We start from the raw sequence: 25352 nt of genomic DNA on the forward strand, positions 1-25352 counted from the left end.
CCTGAAAACAACCAACCCAAGAAACTGACTCCCTCTTCCCATTGCCCATACTCTCTGAGGCACATTCTCTTCTTGTTGCCCAAGATCCTCCCACACATTCTTGGTCTAGACCTTTTAGCTGGGCAAAGAACTGCAGCGAGGAGGTTTTTGAAAGAGACATGAGACCTTATACACCTTTTTACCTTTGTGACTAGGTCTCCCTCTCCTAAATGTTCTCTTTTGGTCAGATAGTGACCTATGAGACAATGAGTGCATTGTTTCAACTCCAGCACCCATCAGATAAAAGAACTGCAGTAGAAGGCCAAAGAGATGAATATTTGCATATGGCATTTGCTCTTTTCCTCATCATCTGAATAATGTCCCAAAGCTATAATACTCTTTATGTGTTACTTTTAGAAAACTGGGCATCACTAGATACTTCTCCCTTCCCCCAGCTGTGGAGTACATTCCACCGAGACAAGATTTATAACCACAGGGAAAAACCCTCCAGGCCAGCAGGATGTAATTTCGTCACCAGCCCAGCAGCCGACTAACCTTGGCACCATTTATCCCTCCAGAGACTTCTTTTTGCTGACCTCCTGCCTCTTGTTCCATCAGACTGCAAAATGCAGTTGGGAAAATACGGGATGTAAGCTGCAGTTCTAATTATTCATATGTAGAGACTTCCTTCCCTCCATAAACTAAGATCTTCTTTTTCTTCATCATCTCTTCTGGTCATACAATATGGTGTGATCACAGAATATCTCATGCTGCTGCACCCACATGTGTCCCTCCCTTCATTCCCTATGATCCCTCAGTCATTCATCCTCAGGATGGTTTATCTCTTGTCACATTCAGCACTCAGAGCTCCCCATTAACTGAATCTGGATATACAGTTCTTCCAACTTGCTTCCTCTCTTTTTTTCTGCTTCCTGTTTGTTCTCAGTCTCAAATGAAGGGGTTAGGAAAAAAACTATATAGTCTGATTGACGGCTTTCTTTTCTTCGTGATGCCCACTAAGAGACAAGTCCTTTTATTCTGCATTAAATTCCCATCTCACCTGCTGGTCCCAGTGCCAATGGCTTTGAGGGCTGATGGCTTGCGAATCATTTTATCCAGGGCACTGACTATTTGCTCAAATTTGGGCCTCTGGACCCGTTCCTTCTGCCAGCAGTCGAGCATCAGCAGGTGCAAAACAGTAGGGCAGTCTGGGGGTGGTGGCAGGCGATAGTCCTGGTCAATGGCATTGATTACCTGCAGGAAAACAAGAACGAAGCTTTATCACAACTGGGAAAAATACAAGGCAAAAGAGCTTCAATCATTCAGTGTGCGTGGCTTTCTTCTGCTTGAACTGATACAGGACAGAGAGGCAGACGTACATCCTCACCGCTTCTAGAACTTACATCCTGATTGGACATGTCCCAGTAAGGCCTCTCACCGTAGGACATCACCTCCCACATGACAATGCCATAGCTCCAGACATCACTGGAGGAGGTGAACTTGCGGTACTGGATGGCTTCAGGGGCAGTCCAGCGGATGGGGATTTTGCAGCCCTGGGAAGCAGACAGAAAGCAAACAGAATGTAGTGAGAGAAGGACTGCTTGTGAAAACAACATCACTGAAATGTGAAAACAACATCACTGAAATGATCAGATGTTAGCAGCACAACACAACCCAGAGCACGGAGTGACAGTCCTGTTGATTCTGCCTTGGGAACATTGCTGGTTTAAATTCATACTATGTTCAAGGTTTCCACCTTGTTTTAATGACAAGTACAAATGAAAAGAGAGAATTATGCCTCCTTGCTGCTACAAATCCCACGATTTTAGATTTTCACAGCTTTACTTTGCAGCATTTGAAAGTGGCAAATAGCAAAATCCTCCTGAATCATAATCATTTGGAAATCTAAACCCATTTAAATAATGCCAAACAGCAGCACTAGGAACAGATACACTGAGTAGCTAGCATTAACTCCTTTCTCTTTCCATCCTGACCTATCAAACTGCAGGTATGACCTGTAAGATGAAATATCATTCAGGTGCTGGTTCTTCAAAATGCACAGATCTAAAAATTGCTCCACTTTTCAGTGACTGAATTCTTCATCCCCTTCTTTTTCAATCCACCTGTTATACTCCCACCCCTTCTGTAGTATGTGTGACAGGTGTCACAACTTCACAGGCAATAAGCTCATTTGATGGTTGGTTGTAAGCCCATAAATACACTTAGGCCATTTATCTTTTCTGTAGGAAAAAACCCAACTCTTTCTTCAAAGAGTGGTAGTACAGGATTGTAAACTCCCCTTCGGTCCCTTATCCTTCCTATCAAAAGCTAATGAAAAGGGGAAGATAGTGGCTACATCAGGCTGTGAGGTTTGACCTGTTCACCATCATGCCACAAAGAACAGCTCTGACACTTCACACGGCAGAGTAGCTCAGATACTCAGTTATTTTTATTTTTTACTGCTTCAGAAGAAACGGCCCACAAGATAGAAGGCTCTACTAACAAAAGAGGGTACACCTAGCCAAGGAGGAACACAGGAAAAAATTCTATCTGTCAGCACTACAGTAACTCCCACCACAGCAGTGACTCACCAGACCCCCAGTGTAGGTGGGATTGGAAGCATCATCCTCCAGGAAGCGGGACAACCCAAAGTCGGACACCTTGCACACCAGGTTACTGTTGACCAGGATGTTTCGTGCTGCCAGGTCACGATGCACGTAGTTCATGTCGGACAGGTAGCGCATGCCGGCTGCAATCCCTCGCAGCATTCCCACCAGCTGCAGCACACTGAACTGCCCTTCCTTCTGCTGCAAGGGAGGAGGCAAACACAGGCTCTCATGGCCACAGAACATGGAGCCAGCAGGGGAGACGAACAAAGAGCAAGATAACAATGTGGATTTATGAAGTTCGAGAACACACATCTTAATTTCAGCCCAAATCTGATGGTTCAAGGACAACAAATAGCAAATTAAAGCAATGAACTTCAAATAAAATCAGACATTGGTGACCATTTCCTGAAGGCAAACCTCCTCTTGTGGACACATCCCCCTTTAGCATCCTACACCTAACTTCACTACCTACTAAGATGGCTAAATGAATGTGAGGAGACAAATCTGCTTTTACTGAGATCTTCACAATGGCTTCTATGCAGTTCTACTCAAGAGGTTCATGTGCTCTTTAAATTGTACCTGCCAAAGCATCTGTGGCTGAATGAGCACCATGAATTAGTAAAAAAGAAGTGAAGCAGCTATAATACATAGATTGTCCACATTTGTGTTTCACTACTAGAAAACTCAAAATCCAAAAATAACTGCAAGTTTCATTACTCCATTACAATGTTGAAACTTGAAAATATTCTGTGAAATAAAGCCTGAAAAACATTATTAGGAAGAAAAAATTTGGAATATAAGCAACATGCAAAAAGGGTGTGTGCAAATTTTTGGTACTGTTTACAATAATTATTGGATTTGAAGAAGTCTAAAATACTGAAATTTTATATTGTTGTTGAGCCCTTGGTGTATTTTCACCATGCTGACCCTAAATCACTTACTGTGGCTGTTTGCTATCATTTCTACTGCACCTGAAGAGGGCAACTGAGGAACTTAGGGAGAGAGGAGTGAAGAGGAAGGACAGGGAAAATCATCAGGTCTGAGACCAGCACACAGCAAGATGAAGAGGCTAATGGATGTAGAAGACTCTGTGGTACCCTGAGGAAGGAATCCAGTGATCCATTCTCCATGAACTCTGTGACAATCATGACTGGTCGGCTCTTGGTGACCACCCCCTCCAGGTGGATGACATTGGGATGCTCAAATTGCCCCATGATGCTGGCCTCGCTCAGGAACTCCCGCCGCTGCTCCTCTGTGTAACCTGACTTCAAGGTCTTAATAGCTACCATGTATTCACGCTTCCCTGGGTGCTTTAGGCGCCCAAAGCACACCTCTCCAAACTCTCCTGTCAGGGAGAGAAGAAACACACCTCAAGTAAGGAAACACAGCCAGGGATTTTAAATGTCAGATGTACTAAAGCATTCTACTGTGGACAACTTTGGGTGATGCCTGGAAATAGGGTCATGGGACCGTTTAGATTAAGGAAAAGCTTTCCGCGAAGGCTGGGGACTACTACATCTTCAGGGTTCAAATGAGGAGTTCTGAGTCTTCAAAGGGTGTTTTAAACTTGGTTTAGAGACAGCATCTAAGGGTTAGTAGGTTAAAATGAATTTTGGTAAAAGTGCCAGTTTGGATATCCTGGGACACTTGATATACCATGGATCCATGGTTCCATTTCAGGCCAGCAGTGTGCCAGGTCTCAAGGTGAACAAGAAGGCACTTTAAATAACCTGCAGATTCTCACACTACCTGATCCAATGACCTCCTCAATCTTGATGAGGGACACATCAATCTCCTTGGCAAACTCTCGAATGGCTTCATTGGGATCTTCATAGGTTGAAGGATCAATGTAATACTTCACTCCGAGCCCTGCAGTGGGGGAAACAGCCCAGAACATCACCAGAATCAAACCCTGAGACGCACAGGTGTTAATGAGTCCTGAAAAGAGACAGGCCCTTGCCATCTGTTGCTCAAACACTTACCTCGTGCACCGATATACTGCTGCAGGCGGTCTGTGTATGGAGTCTCTCGCCTTTTACTGCAGGACACAAAGGAAAGGAAAGTCAAAACACACACAAGAGTCTCTCATCACATGCTGGGGTAGGCTTGTCAGTGCAAGGCTCAGAGAATCCTTGAAATTAGGGGAAGAAAATGGATGTTAAGATCCTGCCCATCTCCTGGTAACCAGTGCATGCTTATTTTCTAAGTGGTGGGTTTTATACCACTCTTGGCATTCCCCACTTTAGAAATGACAAATGATAGGGCTTCCAACACTATCCTGAAAAAGAATATTACAGTTTAATGTTACTGCCTTGGAAGTTTTCTTGCTATTCAGGCTAAATTTGCATTTTAATTTAATTTAATTACAACAAATTATTCTTTTCAATTATAATGTATACCACTTTCAGTGATGCCTTTTAAGTTCTTCAGAAGCATTCTAAGAGCTATATACTCTAATGCTTAATATGTGTAGATCTCCCCCAATTATTTTTCCTCCTGGCTTTAATAGCATTTACTGTGGCCATTCTATTTGTAAGTATGGTACCCAAACCAAACCACACAGACCCAAACAGATGGAAATCTGTTCCTTGATGTGACTTTTGCATGTGCAGATCAAAACAGGTATGGTCTTTATTATTGTAAGGTTTATTATTGTAAGGTTTATTGCATATATGCACCTAATTTCCAGTAAGCATAGGTCCTTCTCAGCACAGGCATTTCTCATATTTCATTTTCCTTCTGAATGTGTATGATTCAATCATTTATTTCCCACACAATCTAATTATTTTAGAAGTTTCCTTCTACTCTTTGTTTACACTAAATCTATTTACCATTTTCAAGCTACTTCCTTTGTTCCAAGTAGTGTTCATTTTTTTAAAAAAAATTACATTTCATGCTAGTTTCCAATCATCCTATTAATTAGACTAGATTGTAAATCAAACCCTACAGTATCCTGCAGTATCCCTGCTGTCTGCATGGATTTGTGTCAACTCACGTTTTGCTGTTTCAACATGAGACCTTTTAGCTGCTGATTCAATTAGCATTTCAAGGCAAAGTATCATGAAACATTATGTTATTTTTCTTTATGAACATAAGTAATTCTGACATTCTAACAGCTAACTGTATCACTCTTACTTGTCAGACTTATCTCTTTAAATTATGCTTTCAAAACCACAGACAGCTTCACCTTCAAAATTTTTCCTCTCGTGCAAAGAAATTGACTTTGTTGGGTGCCTATACCTAAGAGCTCTAACACTGCTGCTGAACCTGAAAGTCAGGTCTACAATAATCGTTTTTATAGGTTATCTAACAAATTAATTGTTTTCCATATAAAAAGCCAACAAAACAATTAGCTAAAATAGGTGCTTCACATTGAATATTGCCTGAAAAATGTGTACCAACAATTTATAAAAGCAAGTTAAAGTCACAGCATTTGACTCTACATATGTTCAACTTTTCAAAGAACTACTCATTTCATCTTGTGTTCCTCATTTTCTGCATAATCAAACTTACTTTTCTCATCAAGGACAAATTTAAAATAGAAATTTTGTATCATCACTTTTTCTGAAAAACTGTCTATTAACTGTACATAATTCTTTAGAGATAAGTGAATATATTTTTTATATTTCCTCATATGTATAGTTACAGATGCCATTAATGTCTTTCCCCAACACAGTTTAGGTAATATTAACTTAATCTGGGTTTGGTTTATTTTTTTTTTTTTTTAGAAAAATATATGCTTTATTGAGTTGTGCACATAATATCACATTTCCAGCTGTAACAAGAAATTGTATTTTTAACAGTTCAAAGCAACAAAAGGAGGCAACATTTCAAATATAACAATATTTGATTATTCTTTTTTTTCTGGAGAGAAAAATATAAAAAGAGAATATACACAGGAGGAGAAAACAAATGTAGAAAAGGGAAGAGAACAAAAAAGAAATCATTAAAACTAGATGTCACTTTCTAAAGTTGAGTAGTTTATACATTTTTTTAGGTCAGCAGAAAAAGCTAAAAAGTCCCTCTTGTGCAGAGGCACAGTAGAACAAAAATACGAAATCCATTACTGACAATCTAGGGGATTAAGTTCAAACCTCAGTAAATTCAAGGAGCTGGTAATGACTGTTTCTTTTCTTCAAATAACAAAACCCCCACTGTTTACTTTTGTACCTCTACAAAAATAGCAACCCTTACTTTTTTCTCTTTAAAATTTGTTGGTTTTTTTTTTTTTTTTTTTTTTTTTTTTTTTTTTTTTTTTTTTTTTTTTTTGCTGTGACAGATTATCTCCACAATCTTTTATGTGGCCTTTATTCTCTCCAAAATGGAAAGTGGTATTTGCTTTCTTTAACCTATATTTTATGAGCTAGTGTTCAATGGAACCATTTGGGTTGTATAGATTTTATTCTTCAGCAAATGAGCCCTTGTCTCTTGGTCCTTGGTGAAACGGTATTTATCACCTTCTAAATAACTGGATATGCATACTTATTCCACCAGTCCTTCTCCACTACATTGTTCCATTCTCCACTTGCTTGCCTAAAATGCAATTTACAGTCCCTCCTTCACAGCGATGCATTTAAATACCTTTCAAGTACCAGCTCTGAAGTGCTTTCCTTGTGTTCATATTGCTAACTAGCCAAATATCAGCTAAGTACATGAGTGGTTTACCAAAGGAGAGGCTCCTCAGATAGGAGTAATGGGGCAGGATCTTTCCTTAATTAGAGAAAGGCATCTCAAGGACATCTGGATAAATGCAGATCAGGCTGTTTCCCTTGGGACGGGATTATGTTGCAGGGCTAAGGAAGTTCCACTGTCTGAAGTGCACATGAGCAGGTCAAGGAATTCACCTCTTGAAGATGATGGCAAGGATGGCAATGGCAGCAATTACCAAGAAGGCCAGACCCCCGAGCGCAGAGCCCACGATCAGTGGCAGTCGGTCCTGCACCATCTCCGAGCGCTCCCCTGGCAAGGAAGACACACATATATGCACACGGATGCAGAGGACAGGAACCGTGCAGACTTTCCCTTCTGCTCACTTAGATCTCACCCATAATTCCATCCCTTCCAGCCCTTTGCTCCCCAGTCACTGTGCTTCTCCAGTACCTTCTTTCCCACCTCTGAAAAGCCAGTGCTCCCTCTGAATCCACTTTCTCTTCCCCTGGTCCACTGACAGCTGGCAAGCCACTTAAGCACAGGCTAGCTCTACACTTGGGCTGCAATCCCACTGTACCCTATTAATGCATGGTGACATACTTGAGCACCTTTGATCCCTACCAAAAGGACGGTGATCCTGTTGGAAGGCAAGCTTCTGCACATATGCCTGTGTCCCATCTACCTCTGTGCCCTGTGTCCCACCTGTCTTTTAGACATTCACAGAGCTTTCAGTTGTAAGACGTCCCGTGACAGCTCAGGGCCAAACTACAGCAGCGTACAGTGCTACGTAGTGCCACATACCCCTAAAGAGATTTTTACTGGCACACTCTGCACCTGTTGGTCAGAGGTGCAGAGGCAACAAGGAGCAGGGCTGGGGAGTATGGCAGTAGCATAAACAACACCCTGTGACAGCACAAAGCGTCTCTGAGTGAACAAATCTGCATATGCAAATTACTATAAAGAGAAATACAAGCTGAGTAGGAGTGTCTGGTAGCAGTCCTCCAGAGGATAAGCCAATACACTCAGGGACACAGGCAAGTGAAAGGTGACCATATGCAGTCTTCAACACAAAACGGCAGCACTTACCTCCTGTTAAAGTCTGGAAGTACATCTTCCCACTGTAAGGGCCGTAGCCGACTGCCGTCCTGGCGCGCACTTGGAAGGCATAGATCTTGCCTGGGCTCAGGCTTGATATCGTGGCCATGTTGGTCTCACTAGTTAAGGTCAATGAATTATCCTCATCTTCTGCCTGCGCATGTCAATGACCAAAAAGGAATGTGAAACTTCTGCCTACACTGAACACTCTCCCCATCAAGGCATTACAGTTTCCATGTCAACCCAATATTCGCTGAACCTTTACGGAGCCTCCCAACAACAGCTGCTATTCCAGACCTTACTTCTCGCACAGTACTCATTCGTCACTGCTGCTTTTCATTCCCCCAGGCCTGGGCTTCCCATAAAGCTCTGCTGAAAACTCTCAATCTCAACAAAAACGAAAGACAAAAACTTTGCCCTGTGGTTTGCTTCCTATAAACTCCAAACTCATGTTCTCTCCTAGGAGAACTCAGAACAAGAATACATGTAAAGCTGTATCCAGGAAGCTGCTACACGTTATCACAAATGTCAGTCTTTTCACCACTAAAAAATAAGTAGCCCTGCCAAATCCTGCAAAGATATTTATGTGGAAGACCAGTAATACGGAATGGGAGTTTGTCTGAACAGCCCCATACCTCTCTTCCCCTCAAGTCAGATGGATTAGGAGTCACAAGACATGTGAATGGAGGATAAATTTGTGTTTGCCACCCTGTAATTCCAGGACACAAAGAGTTATTTGCCACTGAGCGAATAAAAGAATGCATTCCTCCTCATAAAATTTCTTAGAGATGTCTGTCCAAGCATAAATGGGAACGCAAGACTTCTCTTCATAAACAAATGACAGACTTGCAGTGAATCTAATTCCAGTAAACATATTTAGAAACTTCGGCTCCTTCCACTGTTACCTGTGTCAGCTGACACTAAACTTATTGTTAGCTGCAGCTTTTAAGCCTCAACAAGTGTCTTCTCTTTTCCTAAAACCTGCCTCGTCCCTAGATGTTTCCAAGTTGGGAAATGCAGATGGACTGATGTCAGATGACATTGTATCACAAACTTCTGGTACTGCTAAAGTTTGTTCCTTCCTTGTAACTGAAGCACTTTTTTTCCACCTTGTCCATCCTGATGCAGGGCTGCATCTCTCAGACAGGAAGTGCTCAGTATCACTTTTTGCTCACCTTGTCAAAGTAGCGTAGCTGGTAATCCAGGATGATCCCATTGGGCTGGTCCGGCTGAGGCCACGACAGTGTGATGCTATTGGCAGTACGACTCACCTGATGCATCATAGGCACAGCAGAGGGGACTGGAATAAAAGACAAAAAGGGGAGATTATGAAGGGATAAGCTTAAAAATGAACTATAACTGAATATTCCATACGATGAGTTAATAAGTTAGGCCAGATCTTCCTTTAATTTTCCTTAATTTGCATTATGAAGTAGTTCATAAAATAAGCAGAAGAAATCCAGGCACAATACTACTCCGCTGGGAGATACAGTCATTTACAACTCAGACTAGAAGAAAATAAAAAAATCCACATCCAACTGATTATGCACAGGAGTTAAGAAATTACGTATATTATAGCTGGAGTACAATTCTGATCTTCAAATGTGCAATTTTTGCATGCAACATGAGAAGGTGCTCCATGCCACCGCCTTGTTTTAAGATCACGCTTGGACAAAGAATAGGACAGTGGTCAGAACAAAAGCAGAGCACATTATTTCTCTTTCTGCCTCTTCCCCAGACTGTAATTCTTTTCCTGGGGGGAAAAATCAAGAATGGACTACCACAGTAGTGGAGGCCTTGCATATGAAGCATTCTGGAGAAAGGAAATCCACTTCTACCAAAACCATTCATGAACCCACGTGCACACACATGCACGCTCTCCAGGTACGTGCAAAAGCTAAGAGTGTATGAGTTTCATCTTGAGAAGAGATTTCCAAGCAAAAATTTCAGGATAATTTTACTGTCTTTTCACAAAGCTCTTCTCAAGTTTTGCTTTCTCTCTGCAAAGAAAATGTCAAGTTGCCAAGAAATCTACAGGTAAGCAGCTAGGGTATCCTCATTTTCCTAATGGATGCAATATTTTCGGCAACATTTAAATTTTCCAGAAAAAGCATGCCAATGAAAAGCTGCCACCAAACCCCACTGGTTTTAGAAAATAGACATAAACGTCCTTGATGTGAAGAATGAAGCAGAGACATTTGGCAAATGATCAAAACCTGCAGAATAGCATTTTCTTCCCTCATTAATCGTGAAAAAGATAAAAGGATTGTTTTTAATAACAAGATAAAATTATTCTGAAAAACATATTTCAGATGGGCTTCAAACAGCTCAGGCAAGTGGGAACTAATTTAAAAATGTAAATGAAACAAAGTAAGAGTCAAAGCAATAAAATGCTTTCTCTCCTCATTACTCCTTTTATTTTTTACCATTACTCGTCCTTCAAACAAGATTACACATCTACTTCACCTGCCAATGAGAATTTTGTGACAAGAATGGAAGAGAGCAACAATTAACCAAGAATGTATGTTGCATTTAAAATGCAAATGAATAGCACTATATTAAAATGTCGGGAGATAACTGGTCAGTTAACATTTGACCAAGACAGATTCTGCTACATTTAATGTTCCACAAAGTTTAAGTCTCTTCCTCTGAGACACAAAGCAAACACACAGAAGAGGTGCAAACCTAAACGCACAGCTACATTGCCAAGGAACTTCCCTTCCTTCTAAGATTTTACAGAATGATCAGAGTTAAATCTTCCCTCAATTCCGCTCCTTCCCACCTCTAACAATTAGTCTTCTCTTGCTTCTCATTTCTTCCCAATCCCCAATCTTTTCCCTACCTGGAAGAATTAATCAAACAAAGAAATAACAAAAAAAATCACTCAAGTGTATCTCTTGACCATGTGCCACAGCATTCTAGAATGTTCCTATTATCCAAGTCTGTCCATCACTCAGGGTAATCAGATGGTGGCTGGGGGGATCCTGCACTCTGTTGTATTAAAAACAGTAATTTCAGTGATTTGCACCTAATAAGCAGACACTACTTAGAGTAAAACCACTAAAACCTCTCAGAAATAAAAGCAGCTATGAATTACTGCAAGGCAGGTTGTCTTTATTCTGCCTCTCTGAGACAGAATTTAGATTTTGATACACGTTTGCCTGTCTTTTAAGGACTTAAAAAATTATGAAACACTGGCCAGGGAGTTCTTCCATCACTTAAAGTAAAAGAAATATCAAGATTTCTCCTTTGAAAAATTTCATAGTAACATGGTATGAATACTAATACTAGTGCGATGTGCAATGCAAACAAAATTTTTGGTGGAGTAAGCACGTATTTCCTGTCAGAGGTGTATTTTAAGGTTTTTCTCTCTGAGTCAATACATTATAAAATATAAAGTTCAAGATTTTATGTCTATAGACATTCAAAGTACCATACCTCTGCTGCCACAGAAGTGCTAGATGAGTATTTTCCCTTATAAATATTTATAACAGAACTTTGTTTTTAAAGCTTTATTTTGTATATGCAAATGTGTCCAGGTCTATATTGATTTTTCAGTTTTAATCTTTTCTTTTTACAAGAGGTTTATAGACATAGACATTTTAGGTCCCTGTCTAATGGCAGAATCACAGTGCCTGATTCAATCCAATCTGGGAAGCTGGGCTAGATTATCATTGTAAATTCATTTCCAACTATTCTATTCTATTCTATTCTATTCTATTCTATTCTATTCTATTCTATTCTATTCTTCCATTCCATTCCATTCCATTCCATTCCATTCCATTCCATTCCATTCCATTCCATTCCATTCTGTTTTATTCTAGTCGTCTATTTACTGAGAGAAAAAAAAAATGTTGTGAGATCAGATCTTTAATAAAGACTGAAAAAGCAGTTATTTTTGTATGCAATTTAAATAATGGCAAATGTATGGAAAATTCTTGCCCACATAAACCTAGTTAAAGTTGTAAAGAAGTCCAAACACCAGTTAAATACAACTCCCAGATTCTGTATTTTGTGGGTTGTCAGTTGCAACCCTTCTACATTGCAGGACTATTTTTTTTCCTGGCAGCAGACACGTGCCTGCAAGACTAAAAATCTGCCTCAGTCAACAGACTAGGTAAGTAAGGAATGTGAAGGAAGTGCAGACTCATGTAACAATACACGGCAATCCCCACTTATGCAGAGCACAGCCAAGTGCCATTCTCGGCAGACCATGAGCACTCCTGGCATGTGACATTCAGTCCATATTCCATTCCATGAAGATACTTCAGGTGAGCCAATGTGACCCCTTTGTGGTTCTGCCTGGAGGAGTCCCGTGGGATAACACCCTGGAGGGAAGAGTGACTCAGAGAAGCTACTTCATGTGCAAGGATTGCCTCTTCAGGTGCAAAAGCAGTGCATCCCAACAAGCACGAATTCAGGCAAAAAATGCCAACAGGCCTGCGTGTTGGAACAAGGAGCTCCTACCTAAACTCAGACACAAAAAGGAAGTACACGGAGGCAGAAGCATGGACAGGTAGCCTGAGAGGAACATAGAGGCACTGTCCAAACACGTAGACACATGGCTAGGAAAGCCAGAGCCTACCTGGAATCACATCTAGGACAGCATGTCAAAAGTGAGAAGGGTTTCTCTAAGCACAGAGGTGGCTCAAGGAAGAGGGAAGTTGTGGGCCGACTGCTGGGTGGTGCAGGGGTCCTGGTGACACAGGGCATCTTCTTCACATCAGCCTCTACCATCAAGTCTTGCCTTTAGGAACACAAGGTCCTGCAGACCTCTGGGAAGTCTGCAGACAGGAAGATCTTCTTCCTCATGCCAAATCAGGTGACTGAATATTTAGGCAAACTACATCATTCCATGGGCCCTGATGGAATGCATCCTTGGGGCTGATGTCATTTTGACGGCACTCTTGATAATATTAAAATCATCTTTGTGATTGTGAGAGGTGCCTGAGGACTAGTGGAAAACAAACACTCCTCTCCACAATAAGGGAAATAAAGAGGATGCAGGGATATGCAGGCAGCTAAGCCTCACCTTCATCCAAAGGGGTAGTTGAGACTCCAACCTTGGGGATATTCAAAGGTGTTCTGAGTGTGGTCAGGGGCAATTTGCTTGAGATGACAGACCCTGATGAGCAGATGGGTTGGAAAATATGTTCTGCAGAGGTATCTTCCAAGCTTAGCCATTCTCTGATTCTGGGACACTCATTCAGTACTGACTAAATATCCACAGAGTACAACAGGAGTTCAGACAACTGGCTCGTGGGTCATCACTCAGCGCAGATTCAAACTAAACCCTGCCAAGACCTGTGTGTTGCATCTAGTAATTTATGTGTTGTCTTCCCCTTCCATCTTGCCCCACAATCTTCGCAAGTTATACAGTTTGTTCAACCTCATCTAGGCCTCCAATGTTCACTAACATGCTTCTACATTTTCTCATAGCTATTTCACTTTCCTTACCTCTTCAGGTATCCTATTCTCATATTCCAAGCAGATGACATGAAGACCCTGGATTTGTTCCTAGCTTTGTTCCAGCTTCCCAAATATAATTTTCTAGGAAGATCAGTCTGAATGCAGCATGGAAATTCCCTTCTTGATGTGTTTATTATCTTATCTTTATTTTGAAAATGCCCTACATTTTTCCACGCATTTAAATTTCGTTTTGGCCCTTTCTCTAAATACCAAAAAATCCTTTAAAAGTATTTTGGATTGTCTTCTATCATAACCTTGTACTTTTGCTCTCTATGGATGAAGAATGCTTTGAAAGGGCAAATTAGTCAGTTATTTTAACTTCCCTTCCCTCTCTTATTATTCTTTTTTGTGTATGCATTCCATTCATGCTTAATGAAAAGGAAAATAGCTTTTATGACACAAGGTACCATGTTTTACTTTGTATTTTATACTTATACCTGCTCAAAAGGTTCCTGACTTCATTTAAACAGTAAGTGAAACCTGAATTTTGAAAACAAGCACATTCATTCTCTGCTCATGCTGCAGAGATTGGGCATAGTAAACAGAGAAACTGGAAGAGTTCCTCTTTGTGGAGTGACCATAGAAATTAACTCCCACTCATAGCTGGGCAAATCCATTAAAGATGGCTAAGTTGACAAATGGCATTAGTGTCACTAAGGAAAAAATTAAAAGAGCATTTTTGTTGTTCCTACGTGAACAGAAAACAAAGAAGTTGAATTCTTAGGGAAATCTGGTGAGTGCTCAGGATTGGCAATTAGATCATAAATAAGCAAACAGCGAATGACTTTGAAAAACAATGTATTTAATTCAGAGGACAATGAACACTCACACTCCACTTGCTGTACCTGCTGGCTTTAGCCCGGCAAAACACAACAGCATGTAGCTTTTGACAGCCCTCTTCTTATTTCTTTATTGTTTTGAACTAGAAAATGCCTTGCCTTTGTCCCTGCTTTTGCCAGCTAAGTCCATTGTACTCTTTTGGCTCTCTTTGGAAAAGCAAGCATCTTCAAGCAATTCATCATTTCCCTTCACAATCTCATAATCACACTTGGCATTTAATTCCTTTTCTCTTCTCACACCATTTCATGTGAAAATCTTCTGTCAGGTCCTCTTAAACTTCCTGGCACTACCCAAAAGCGTCCTTGTCCCCATTCAGCCTCTTACACAAGCCTTCAGACTGTCTAGCACTCATTTCTGCAGTGCTACAGATTTTTTGGTATTGCCAGGTCCCACTGCTCTGATTCCCACTGATGCAGAAGGCTGCTACATATATTTTCACAGGTACAAGTCAACCTGGTCAAATAGCCTTTATCTTCACATGCCTCTACGAGCTCTCATAATGTCTGGACTCAGCTGAAGAAACCCCAATACATTTGCTTTTAAAAGTCTGCATTGGTTTGTTCCAACATTTAAATCTCTGCTGCCTTTCTTTTTTTCTCTTCTTTCTAGGAATGTAACAACTGCCTGAACAAATAAGTTCAGCAGCATTTCTCTGGCAACAGACATTACCACATGCTTCACTGAAAGTTGCAGGGAAAAAAAGGATATAGTTACAGCTGTGCATAGAAAAAGTTTCTTTACAGTCCTTTAAATGAAAACCTGACTTCCGTCCTGAGACATGAGAAGAGATATTTGTCTACCCTGATAAGTCCATTTGACGATGTTAAAATAATGAATAAAATTTTAGTCAGTTTTATTTTTTGTAATAGTATGGTAGGAGTTTCAAGTTCTTTACATTTTTGTGTGTCAGGTTCACACCTGTGAAGAAGTATGCCTTCATTAGAATTACACAATTGCCTTTCATCATGTAGTTCCTGCTATCTGGAACAGCCTTCCAACATCTCTCTATACATCCTGACATTTATTTAGGTATTCACCCTCAGCACTTCAAACCTGAGCTGAAAGCAATTCCTTTCTCTTGTCTCATCTCTGTACAGTTCTTCCGGTGATTAGCATATCATATTTGCATTTCACACTATTACTCTCCAAACAGGTTTTACTACTGCTATCCAAACAGGCCTCATATTTCAGGTTAAGTCTTACAGTAAAGGAGATTTTTCAGTGCTAGCCATTCTAATTCTGATTTCAGGCACATGGTCACCGAAGAGCAGGAACACCATAACCAGTCTGCCACAGAAAAATGTGATTCAGTAACCAAAGGACCCTACCAAGCTCTGAAGAAGGGCCAGAAGACTGTGAGGGGTAAGCAAACTCTTAGAGGAACAGTGTTTTGGAGACAAAGATGAAGAGTGAATAGGTATCATGTGAAGAAGAAAAAGTAGAACTGTTTCCACAAAGAACATTGCCTAAGATGCCTCTAACAAATGGGCAGGAGTATTTTTTGGACCAGCAGTTAGAAGAAGAGAGAGAACTGAGACTGGTGTATGAGTAAGCAGAAACTGCCAGGACTGGAGGGTCTTTTTTTGGGTCACCTTTAATTCAGTGGAGAGAAATTTTCTGCTATGGCCCTTTATCCTGACACTGTACCTTTTTCTGTGGCCTTTTTTTTTTTTTTTTTTTTTTTTGTTGTTGTTGTTGTTGTTGTTGTTGTTGCTTTTTTTTAACCTTTCATGTTTTCCTGTACCCTTTTTATCTCAGCATGTAAAATCCTGAAAGTTGTATCTCTGCTCATATAATAATAATAGTAGACACAATAATAATTGTTGCAAAAGCAAACATCAACAAGCAATGCTAAAGTGAAAAGCTGCTGAAGGGATCAAAAGGAGGGGGTGTGGAGGGGACAGGCCACGTGTTGGAGGAAGCAGGGCCTTGTTAGTATGAGCTGTCAGTACAAATCGAGGGCAGCTCATCTCAAGCTCACTCCCAACAATCCCAAGGAAAAGCAAAGAAAGAAAAACTGCAACCCAACACAAAAAGAAGGCACTCTGTACACACTGAGGTTTAAGGAAGTTGTTCTCCTCTGAGACACCTTTGCTGCACAAGAGAGGCACCTTAGAGACAAGCACTCAACATACCCAAGACACCCAGAGACATGATGAGACACCTGGAAGAGGAGTGGTCAGAAAATTCAAACAGAAACAGAAGAAGAGGGAAGATTTTTTTTATTCCGGGAAGGAGGAGGAAGCAGCTGCTCAATTAAGTTATCTCTGATACAGATAAAGAAGGTAGAGATGAGAAGTATGAAGAAAGAGAATTCTGTAGGATGTTAATAGAACACCCACCTTTCTTCAGGAGAAGCCAAAAGAACTGCGTGGAATTACCATACAAATCACCCAGCCACATTTTACTGTAAACAAAAACTGATCACCCACTTGCAGCCAGCCTCTCAAGGGGACAAGGGATGCTAGGGATGCTAGAGGTGCTTTGCTACTTGATGTCTGTCAGGTAACACATCAAAGGGAACAAACAGATCAACCCCCTGGCATCTGTTATCAGTAGTTAATTAGTTGGGGGGGGTATAAACTCCCTTTCTTTCCATATAATAGAAGCAGAAATGATAAGAAGTGATTTAACCAAGCCCATGATGCCACATCTGGTTTCACCACATTTCTCTGGAGCTTTACCAAAACCTTGTTTCACAGGGGTTTCCACTCTGGAATCTCATACAGGATTTGTTTCCGTTTAACATTTACACAACTCTATATGTTTGCAGACATTTTCTGTCACTCAGTTCCCCCTCTTTCTCCTCTTCATCATATTACTCTTCATTATATCCTCTTAAACAAGCTGTGTATAATTCCTCTCCATATTAGCTTACACATGCTTGTGAAGAACAACATATGCCCAGTCTCTTAATACTGACATTTAGCAGAACTCTATGCCTGGATGTATGTGCGTCTCCAGCTCCAGTCCTTGTAAATGATATTTACAGGAAACAGAACTCCTCTTGACTGCCCACACAACCCATTAGTATCTTAGTTTAGTCATCTCCACGGCTTAGTCTCTAGTTACAAGGATCATGACATCTTTGAATATAATTGAACAACACATTTTAATATTTCTGCCATGTAAAGAGCAAAAAATGTAAAACTGTTTCTTATTAAGAGGAAAATAAGATGATGAAATGGACAAGAGTAGGGGATAGAAAAAATGATTAGCTTCTCTGGCAAACTGATGCTCACAAAATCCTCATCAAACCCTGACAGCGTCCCCTCTCTTGCACAATGAAACTATGTGCTTTGTTTGACCCAGCGTTGTATCTCTCTTCCAATATCTATTGGAATTTTCTCCAGGGCAGCTTCTTCCCCAACAGTCACATCAGCTGCTAAACTTGAGTTTTTCTGCCAAGAGGAAGAATGGCAAGCCCATTCGAATAAGGCAGGAATGAGAAGGGAAAAAGTGAAACTGTGGAACTAGCAGGGCAGGATAAAAAAAGACACAAGTAAAAAGACAAAACTCCATGATTCAAAAGATAAAAACAAATCAAATGAGAGAGAGACATAGAAAATTTGCGGACTCGGATGCAGGGGCCTCCTCACCTGACTGGCTGGTGCTAACATTGATGGTGGCAAAGTGGGGTGCTTCCGAGCTCAGCTCAGTGACCAAGTTGACGGCCTGGATCTCGAAGGTGTAGTGCACGCGGGCCAGGAGGTTGGATACCTGCACGCGGCTCTCGGTCAGCCCCACCTGGCGCGGCTCGAAGTGCACGCTGTCCCCGCAGCGCACGCACGGCCCCGCCGACCCCGCCGGGCACACCTTGCAGATCACATTGAAGAAAACATCCTTGCGGCCGCCCAGGTCCTTCGGGAGGCGCCAGGTCAGCAGCACGTTGGAGCCAACGATTTCATAGCTGAGGTCACGAGGAGCAGAGGGGATGCCTAGATAACGGAACGGAACAAAATCCCATGAAAGAATGGGAGAGAGGTCAGGGAAGGCAGGAGGCAGAGTAAAGGGAAAAGAATAGAAGAACAAGCTGCTGCTTCTTCTCATTTTTACTCCTCTTTAGCTGTTTCTTTGAGCGAGGCTAAGAAAAACATATTCTTTGCTACATCAAGCACGCACATTAACAAAGGAACAACTGTATTAGCACATTTTAGACAAACAAAATTACAAAGAGTCTTTGTTTCAAGGGTGTGACTTTTTCATTTCCCTAAAAGAACAGCCATTGTTTAGGGAAGTGCCGATCCCTTGAAATTTTAAACTTTACAAAAGCTTAGTAAAGATTTCTCTTTACTGAGACCTGTAATTCTCTCCTTTGGCACCTAATATCTCTGAACCTTCTCAGACTTCAGTTAACCTGATGCATCTGTTCCAGGAACTGGACACCAGTTTTGCCTGCAATTATTCCTGGTGCCAGCCAGATTCCTCAATGGCATCAGAGGTAAACTCTGACAGCAAAAAAACTGCTCAGAGGTAAATTCTGACAGCAGAAAAACTGCTCAATCTGTGCATCCAACACTTTCCTTGGTGGCACAGAGACAGCAAAGAGAAGGAGGAAAATGCAGAGGATGAGAATGGGACAAGACTCTGCAGCCAAGAAGTGAACAGTTCAGAAAGGTAGAAGCAGGCAGAAGAACTGCACTGTTAAACCTGGGCACAGACACGAAGCAAGATGGGAAGGGGAGGGACAGAGAGGCTGAGAGCAGTAACAGGGAGGGGTAAAGGAAACATTATTTACAGAACGTTTCTCTCTGAAGTCTGCAATGAAACCCAAGAAGCCTCTTTTTCACCATCACTCTGTAGTCATGTGCAGGAGCAAGGGGAAGTTTTGGGTTATTCCAAAGGTCTTGAGAAGAGGGGAATTGCAACCCACCCCCCAAACCATTTGGGCACATTAACTGTCCCTCTTGCTTTCAGACACTTCACGCAAACACTTACCAGTGCAAGGAGCATCAGAATTGTCTGAAGCAGATCGATAGTACCGGTTCTGACACACACATTCCTGGGAACCTGGCAGTGGAGCATGGCTGTGAGCAGGGCACAGATGGCAGGGGTCATCTCCCACAGATACTTTAAAGAAACCAGGGGCACAGGCTAAAAGGAGGAAAATAAGAGAGGCACAAGCAGGAAAATCATTAACTCAGATTTCAGAAACACTGTAATCTTATTTACATTTAATTTGTGCTGCTACTACTGGTTTTGGTTCTTTATGGAACATATTTTGTTCAAGTTGCCATTTTAAAACAGTTTATTTTATTCTACATGTAAGTGCTTAAATTGATTCACTGGCAGATGAAAGAGAACCAGTCCTGAGACAGCTTTGGCCACCTTGAATAATTGTCTTCTCATTATTCACTCAAAGAGCTTTTAAATTGGAGAAGCTAAGGAGCCCAGTCAAGTGATTTGTCTTGAAATATCAAACAGTTACCCACACCTCCTTCCCCCCACCCAACACAGCCACATAATTGGATTTTTTATGCTGCCTACAACAGTTTCATTGCTTAAAGTAATATACACTACCATTGCTGATTTTGCATTAAAACTAAGAGCAGACACTAAGACTGGCAGTCCTATTTTTTTTTCCTGTAGGTCTGAAAACTTCCCAGTAATGGATAAAAGCATGTTAATTAGTCAAAATTAATCTGCAAATGCATAGGAACATGTATATGCAACAAGCTGAAACAAGGATGGAAATCCATCCTACAGGGAAAGAAAATGAAAAAAAAATTTATTAGCAATATGGGATCATGGCACACTCTAGATTTGGCAAAGAGGCTATGCTGAACTGCCTAACAGGAGGTGCTTGGACCTTACACTGAAGTGCTAGGATATAGCTTTTACTATTTTTATGTACATTTTCTAAAGCTGATTTTCTATATAAACAGATACAGCTCTTTTAGATTTTATGGACTAACAAGCTCATGTGAAAGCTCATTTGCAGTTGACATTTTGTTCATTAATTTCACAACAAAGAGCATTTACAAGGAATGGGAAACTTTCAGATGGACCCCAGACAAGTATTTGATATCAAGAGACACAAGGGACACCCTCAAGAGCAGAACTGTTGTAGTGGTTACCGTAAGCAGAATATTACAAGGCATTGAGGACAACAAAAAGTTACCTAAAAAAAAGCCAAGCAAGTAAGAGAAGAATATTGTATAGAGGCATTATATGAAATTAGGATCATATGTGTTCAATCCCCTCTGTGGCTACAGGCGCAGTCCAGAAATAACAGCCAATAACATCTGTGGAGTCCCATCAGGTTTATGCCTCTTGTATTACTTCATCTTCTCTGTCAAAATTCTTGGATGCAGAGGAACCTCCACATGTACGCAGAAAAGAGTGGTAAGTCCTTGAACAGGTCAGACTATAAAGGGGACTTCAGTAACTCTGAATGATAGCTGTTAGATAGGGGAACACTCTTTCTTTCCAGCACCCAAAAAATGACAACATTCAGTGTGTGATTCACTGCTATTTGGAAAGGAAAGGGAAGAAGACTGTAATTTTTCATGTGATGGATGATGGTAGGAAAAGTGCAACTGCCTTTGCCCTCTGGACTTTATCCAGAAAATCAAAATAGCAGAAAATCAAATTATTCCCGTATGGAGAAATACGTCCATATGTTTGTATGGACAAAAAACCCACTATTTAAGATTTTATCCACTTTATAAATTATACACCTTTCACTCAATTTTAGGCTCTCTTAACAGCCACAAATGTAGAATATTCACACTTCTTGGCAAATGCACCTGTACTGAAACTACGAGTAGTAGTTCTCATCCAACACACTGTGTAATCATTCAACCAAAATTTCAGGGATCTTTCTTTATTTCAAGTTTGAGAATGCTGAAATTAATGTGAATTACTTCATTTTCTTAAAAGTAATTTGATCTCATCTTTTTTTTTCTTGCATCAAACTCCTTCTTGAGCTTTGTTGAGGCTTAGAACTAATGACACATTCATTCCACTTTCAAGACAAACCCTGTAGAATGGTTCTTTTCTTCCATTCAGTATTACAGCCTGATATCAAGTAGGACAATGACCTTGCTGCTGGTCACAATAATGAAAATGAACAGGTAATGGTAATGTCTGCCACGTATGTGATGCTAAAGGGAAATCTGTAGAGGGTACAGACCTTACCCCTGAAGTACAAGACCATATTTACTCTACAAGGACAGTGCAAAAAGATTTCAGGTAAATTCACCTTTAGCCCAATTGCAAATCATATGGAAAGCTAGCAAAGCTGTGAATGAAGAATTTGTCTGGTATTTAGTAAACAAAATTTATTTTACAATAAACATGTCATGTTAAAATAAATAAACATTTATTTTTACACAGTTCTTTGAAGTCTACTGGAAGCTTGCTGTGGAGCCTGGGGTGCAGGGATGAGGTCTGCAGAGATGGCACACAACTGTTGATGAATTAACCAAAGGTAGTAAGCACAAGTGCAGTGCTGTAGGTTTTATGCAATGGAACAAAACGGTGCAGCACCTCCACAGTAAAGAAAGGCAGTCTGCGTAGGTAAGAGCACCTCTATTGCTTAAAACTCCATGGAAGATTACATCCATTGTCATAGGCAGTCACTCCAAGTGACCGTGAACATTCAAAAGCCGCTTGTAAAGACCAACAATCAACCAACACACAGTGAGAACACAAGCCTCTGGACAGGGACATGGTGTCAGCTAATGGATAACAACGCTATCTGCTCAGATCCCTGATGAGGTACACTACTATAGGGACAACGCTTTGGAACAGGTATGTGTAACAAACACTAGTGATCAAACACACCTGTTCTCAGCTGCCTCACAAAACCTAATTTCACTGTGCTTGGCACTGTATGCCTGAACCCTATGCAAAGGTAGGTTATTGCTGTCTCCCCAAGCACTGCCCAGTATCCATTGCCTTTTGTCTTGTCACACTGAGCTGATTCCTTGCTACCTCAGAGATCTCTTGCGCACTGAGGCAGCATCTATTTTTCAATGCAATCCCAGAACTGTAAGAGTCATTCAATGAAAAATTGTTTATTTAGGCTCAAGTGTAATGACAGCATGAGAAGAGGTGACTTTACAGTAAATTACAGGTTTAAACAAGAAGAATACTTCCACCAATTAAAGCAGCAGGCTTCTGAGAAAAACTCCAAATATGAGCAGTAAACAAACACAAACAAACAAACAAACAAATGCCTAACCACATTTAAAAAGGAACCTGGCCCTGTTTCTAAAGTGATTTTGATACAGTTGCTGCTTACAGTAAAGTAGAAGAATTAATGTAAACATATCTCTTCCTTCCAACATCTTCAGATCAAAAATTCCCTTGTCCTTTAATTTTAGCAGAGTGAAGCAGCCACATAGGCTCATTAATAAGCACTCCACCAGAGCTGAGTAAACAGAAGAAATAAAACTTCACTGCAGCTGTTCCACCAATGAAACAAATTTCAATAATATGCTCGCACATCCTAAGTGCTAGACCAGAGCAGACTGATGTCTTGCCTACACCGGTGTGTCTCAGATGGCTTTCAATACCTACCTCTGAAAAACTGGATGGAGCTCAGACCTGACAGCTGGAATTAGCCTCCCATTCAGAGGGACTGATCTTCAAGGGGGACTAGAACCACCCTACTATACTGGAGGAAGAACACAGCAGAGCATAAGCATTCCAGAAAGTTCCTGGAAAGGACTGGGAACTACTTCCTGACCCAAGCAATACAGGAGGCAATGAGGGGAGGTGCTCCCTGGACCTGATGCTCACAAACAAGGAGGGGCTCACTGATCATGTGAAGGCTGAAGGCAGCCTTGGATACAGTGACCATGACATGGTAGAGTTCAAGATCCAGAGCGCAGTGACCAGAGCAAAAAGACAGCTCAGAACACTGAACTCTGGCAGAGCAGATGTGACCACCTGGGTGATCTGGAGGAGTCCCGTGGGATAACACCCTGGAGGGAAGAGTGACTCAAAAAAGCTACTTCATGTGCAAGGATTACTTCTTCCAGGTGCAAAAGCAGTGCATCCCAACAAGCACGAATTCAGGCAAAAAATGCCAACAGGCCTGCGTGTTGGAACAAGGAGCTCCTACCTAAACTCAGACACAAAAAGGAAGTACACGGAGGCAGAAGCATGGACAGGTAGCCTGAGAGGAACATAGAGGCACTGTCCAAACACGTAGACAGATGGCTAGGAAAGCCAGAGCCTACCTGGAATCACATCTAGGACAGCAAGTCAAAAGTGAGAAGGGTTTCTCTAAGAACATAAGTGGCTCAAGGAAGAGAGAAAGTGTAGGTTGACTTCTGGGTGACACAGGGCAAGTTCTGCACATCAGTCTTTACATGCAACACCAGCCTTTAGGAACTCTAGGTCCTGGAGACTTTTGGGAATTCTGCAGCAAGGAAGATGATCTCTTCCTTCTACTCAGCTTTGGTGAGGGTACACTTGGGAGTTCTGTGTTGAGTTCCGGGCTCCCCAGTATACCAGAGACACAAACATGTTGGAGACAATCCAGCAGAGGACTATAAGGACGATGAAGGGGATGAAGTATTTCCCACAGAAGGAAAGTCTGACAGACATACTCAGCCTGGAGAGGAGAAGGCTTCCAGAAATCTCGTGAATGAGCACAAACAGTTGAAGGAAGGAAGTGAGGAGGACAGAGCCAGGCTCTTTTCAGTGTTTGTCAGTGACAGGCCCAGAGGTGAGCAGCACAAACTGAAACACAGAAGGCTGCCTCTGAACACAAGGAAACAATTTTTTACCATGCGGATGACAGAGCACTGAAGCAGGTTACCCAGAGGGATTGTAGAGTCTCCTTCCTTAGAGAAAGTCAAAAAATAGTCTGCACCTAGCGCTGGGCTACTTGCTAGAGATGACCCTGCTCGTGCAGGGAGGCCAGAGATCTCTTCCAAGTTCAGCTATTCTATGTTTTCCCTTACACAAAAGCCAATTAAAATGTGTGGATAGAACCCTGTGTTCTTGGTTGCCTCACTGCCAGATCATTCATCACATATATGATTATGGGTGGGTGGACAGGGAACAATGAATGGAAAGTTCTTGACACTAGACTACATCTCATTTCAGATATTCAGAAGTGAAATGAGAATAGGATTGTCAGGTTCCCTCTGAGGGAGGGGCCTGAGAAAAGACATTAAACAAGAGAGAAAAGTTTAAATAAAAGCAATAAGGAAGAGATTCACCTGCCTGGCTCCACTCACATTGCAGAAATTGCACCTGAAGGACTGTGGAGTGGAATACGGAGCAACTTAGGAGAGAAGATCTCTCCACAGTGATTATTTTTTATTGTCTAGTGAAAAAAATAATTACTACATAAACCTATAATCTCACGTTGTTATTTCCAGGAGGGATGGCAGATACAGAGAAACAATCATGCTTTGAAACTCTCATTCTGCCCCTGGGTATTTCTATTTCCAGAAGAAAAACAGCAAAATGAAATCATATAGCATACTGCAAGCAAAGCTGATTTACAGTGATTAAACATGATTCACATCTCTCTCACCTTCCTAATAAAATATAGTTGGAAAAAGAATACTATACTGTGGCCTAAATTTTGTTGTTGCTTATATTTTAGATCTGTAGTTTTGGCCAAAACGGTTGGACTGAATAAAGTAGACACTAACAGGCCTCCAGCTACAAGAAGCTAAAGAGTGGCCTCCAAAGGCAGGCATTGCAGCTCTCTTTCTGCTTCCACCTGAACCCTGCCTCTGC

General features: G+C 41.3%; 1 protein-coding gene across 3 annotated transcripts in view; it reads right to left on the reverse strand.

Moving 5' to 3' along the window:
• The window catches only part of EPHB6 (EPH receptor B6), a 66625-nt gene that overhangs the window by 2088 nt on the left and 39185 nt on the right, over positions 1-25352 (reverse strand). For 2 of the 3 annotated variants that reach the window (XM_040056014.1, XM_040056013.1), the window contains exons 5-15: positions 19581-19736; positions 18242-18580; positions 9509-9633; positions 8325-8487; positions 7433-7547; positions 4571-4626; positions 4338-4457; positions 3686-3933; positions 2571-2786; positions 1383-1532; positions 1040-1233 (exon numbers count right to left, since the gene is read on the reverse strand). In XM_040056014.1, coding sequence (XP_039911948.1) covers positions 1040-1233; positions 1383-1532; positions 2571-2786; positions 3686-3933; positions 4338-4457; positions 4571-4626; positions 7433-7547; positions 8325-8487; positions 9509-9633; positions 18242-18580; positions 19581-19736 — 1882 coding nt within the window. The remainder of the gene's footprint in view (positions 1-1039; positions 1234-1382; positions 1533-2570; positions 2787-3685; positions 3934-4337; positions 4458-4570; positions 4627-7432; positions 7548-8324; positions 8488-9508; positions 9634-18241; positions 18581-19580; positions 19737-25352) is intronic. The other variant, XM_040056015.1, reaches the window with a different exon arrangement.

Source organism: Hirundo rustica, chromosome 2 (genome assembly GCF_015227805.2).
Source record: "Hirundo rustica isolate bHirRus1 chromosome 2, bHirRus1.pri.v3, whole genome shotgun sequence".
Taxonomy (NCBI): domain Eukaryota; kingdom Metazoa; phylum Chordata; class Aves; order Passeriformes; family Hirundinidae; genus Hirundo; species Hirundo rustica.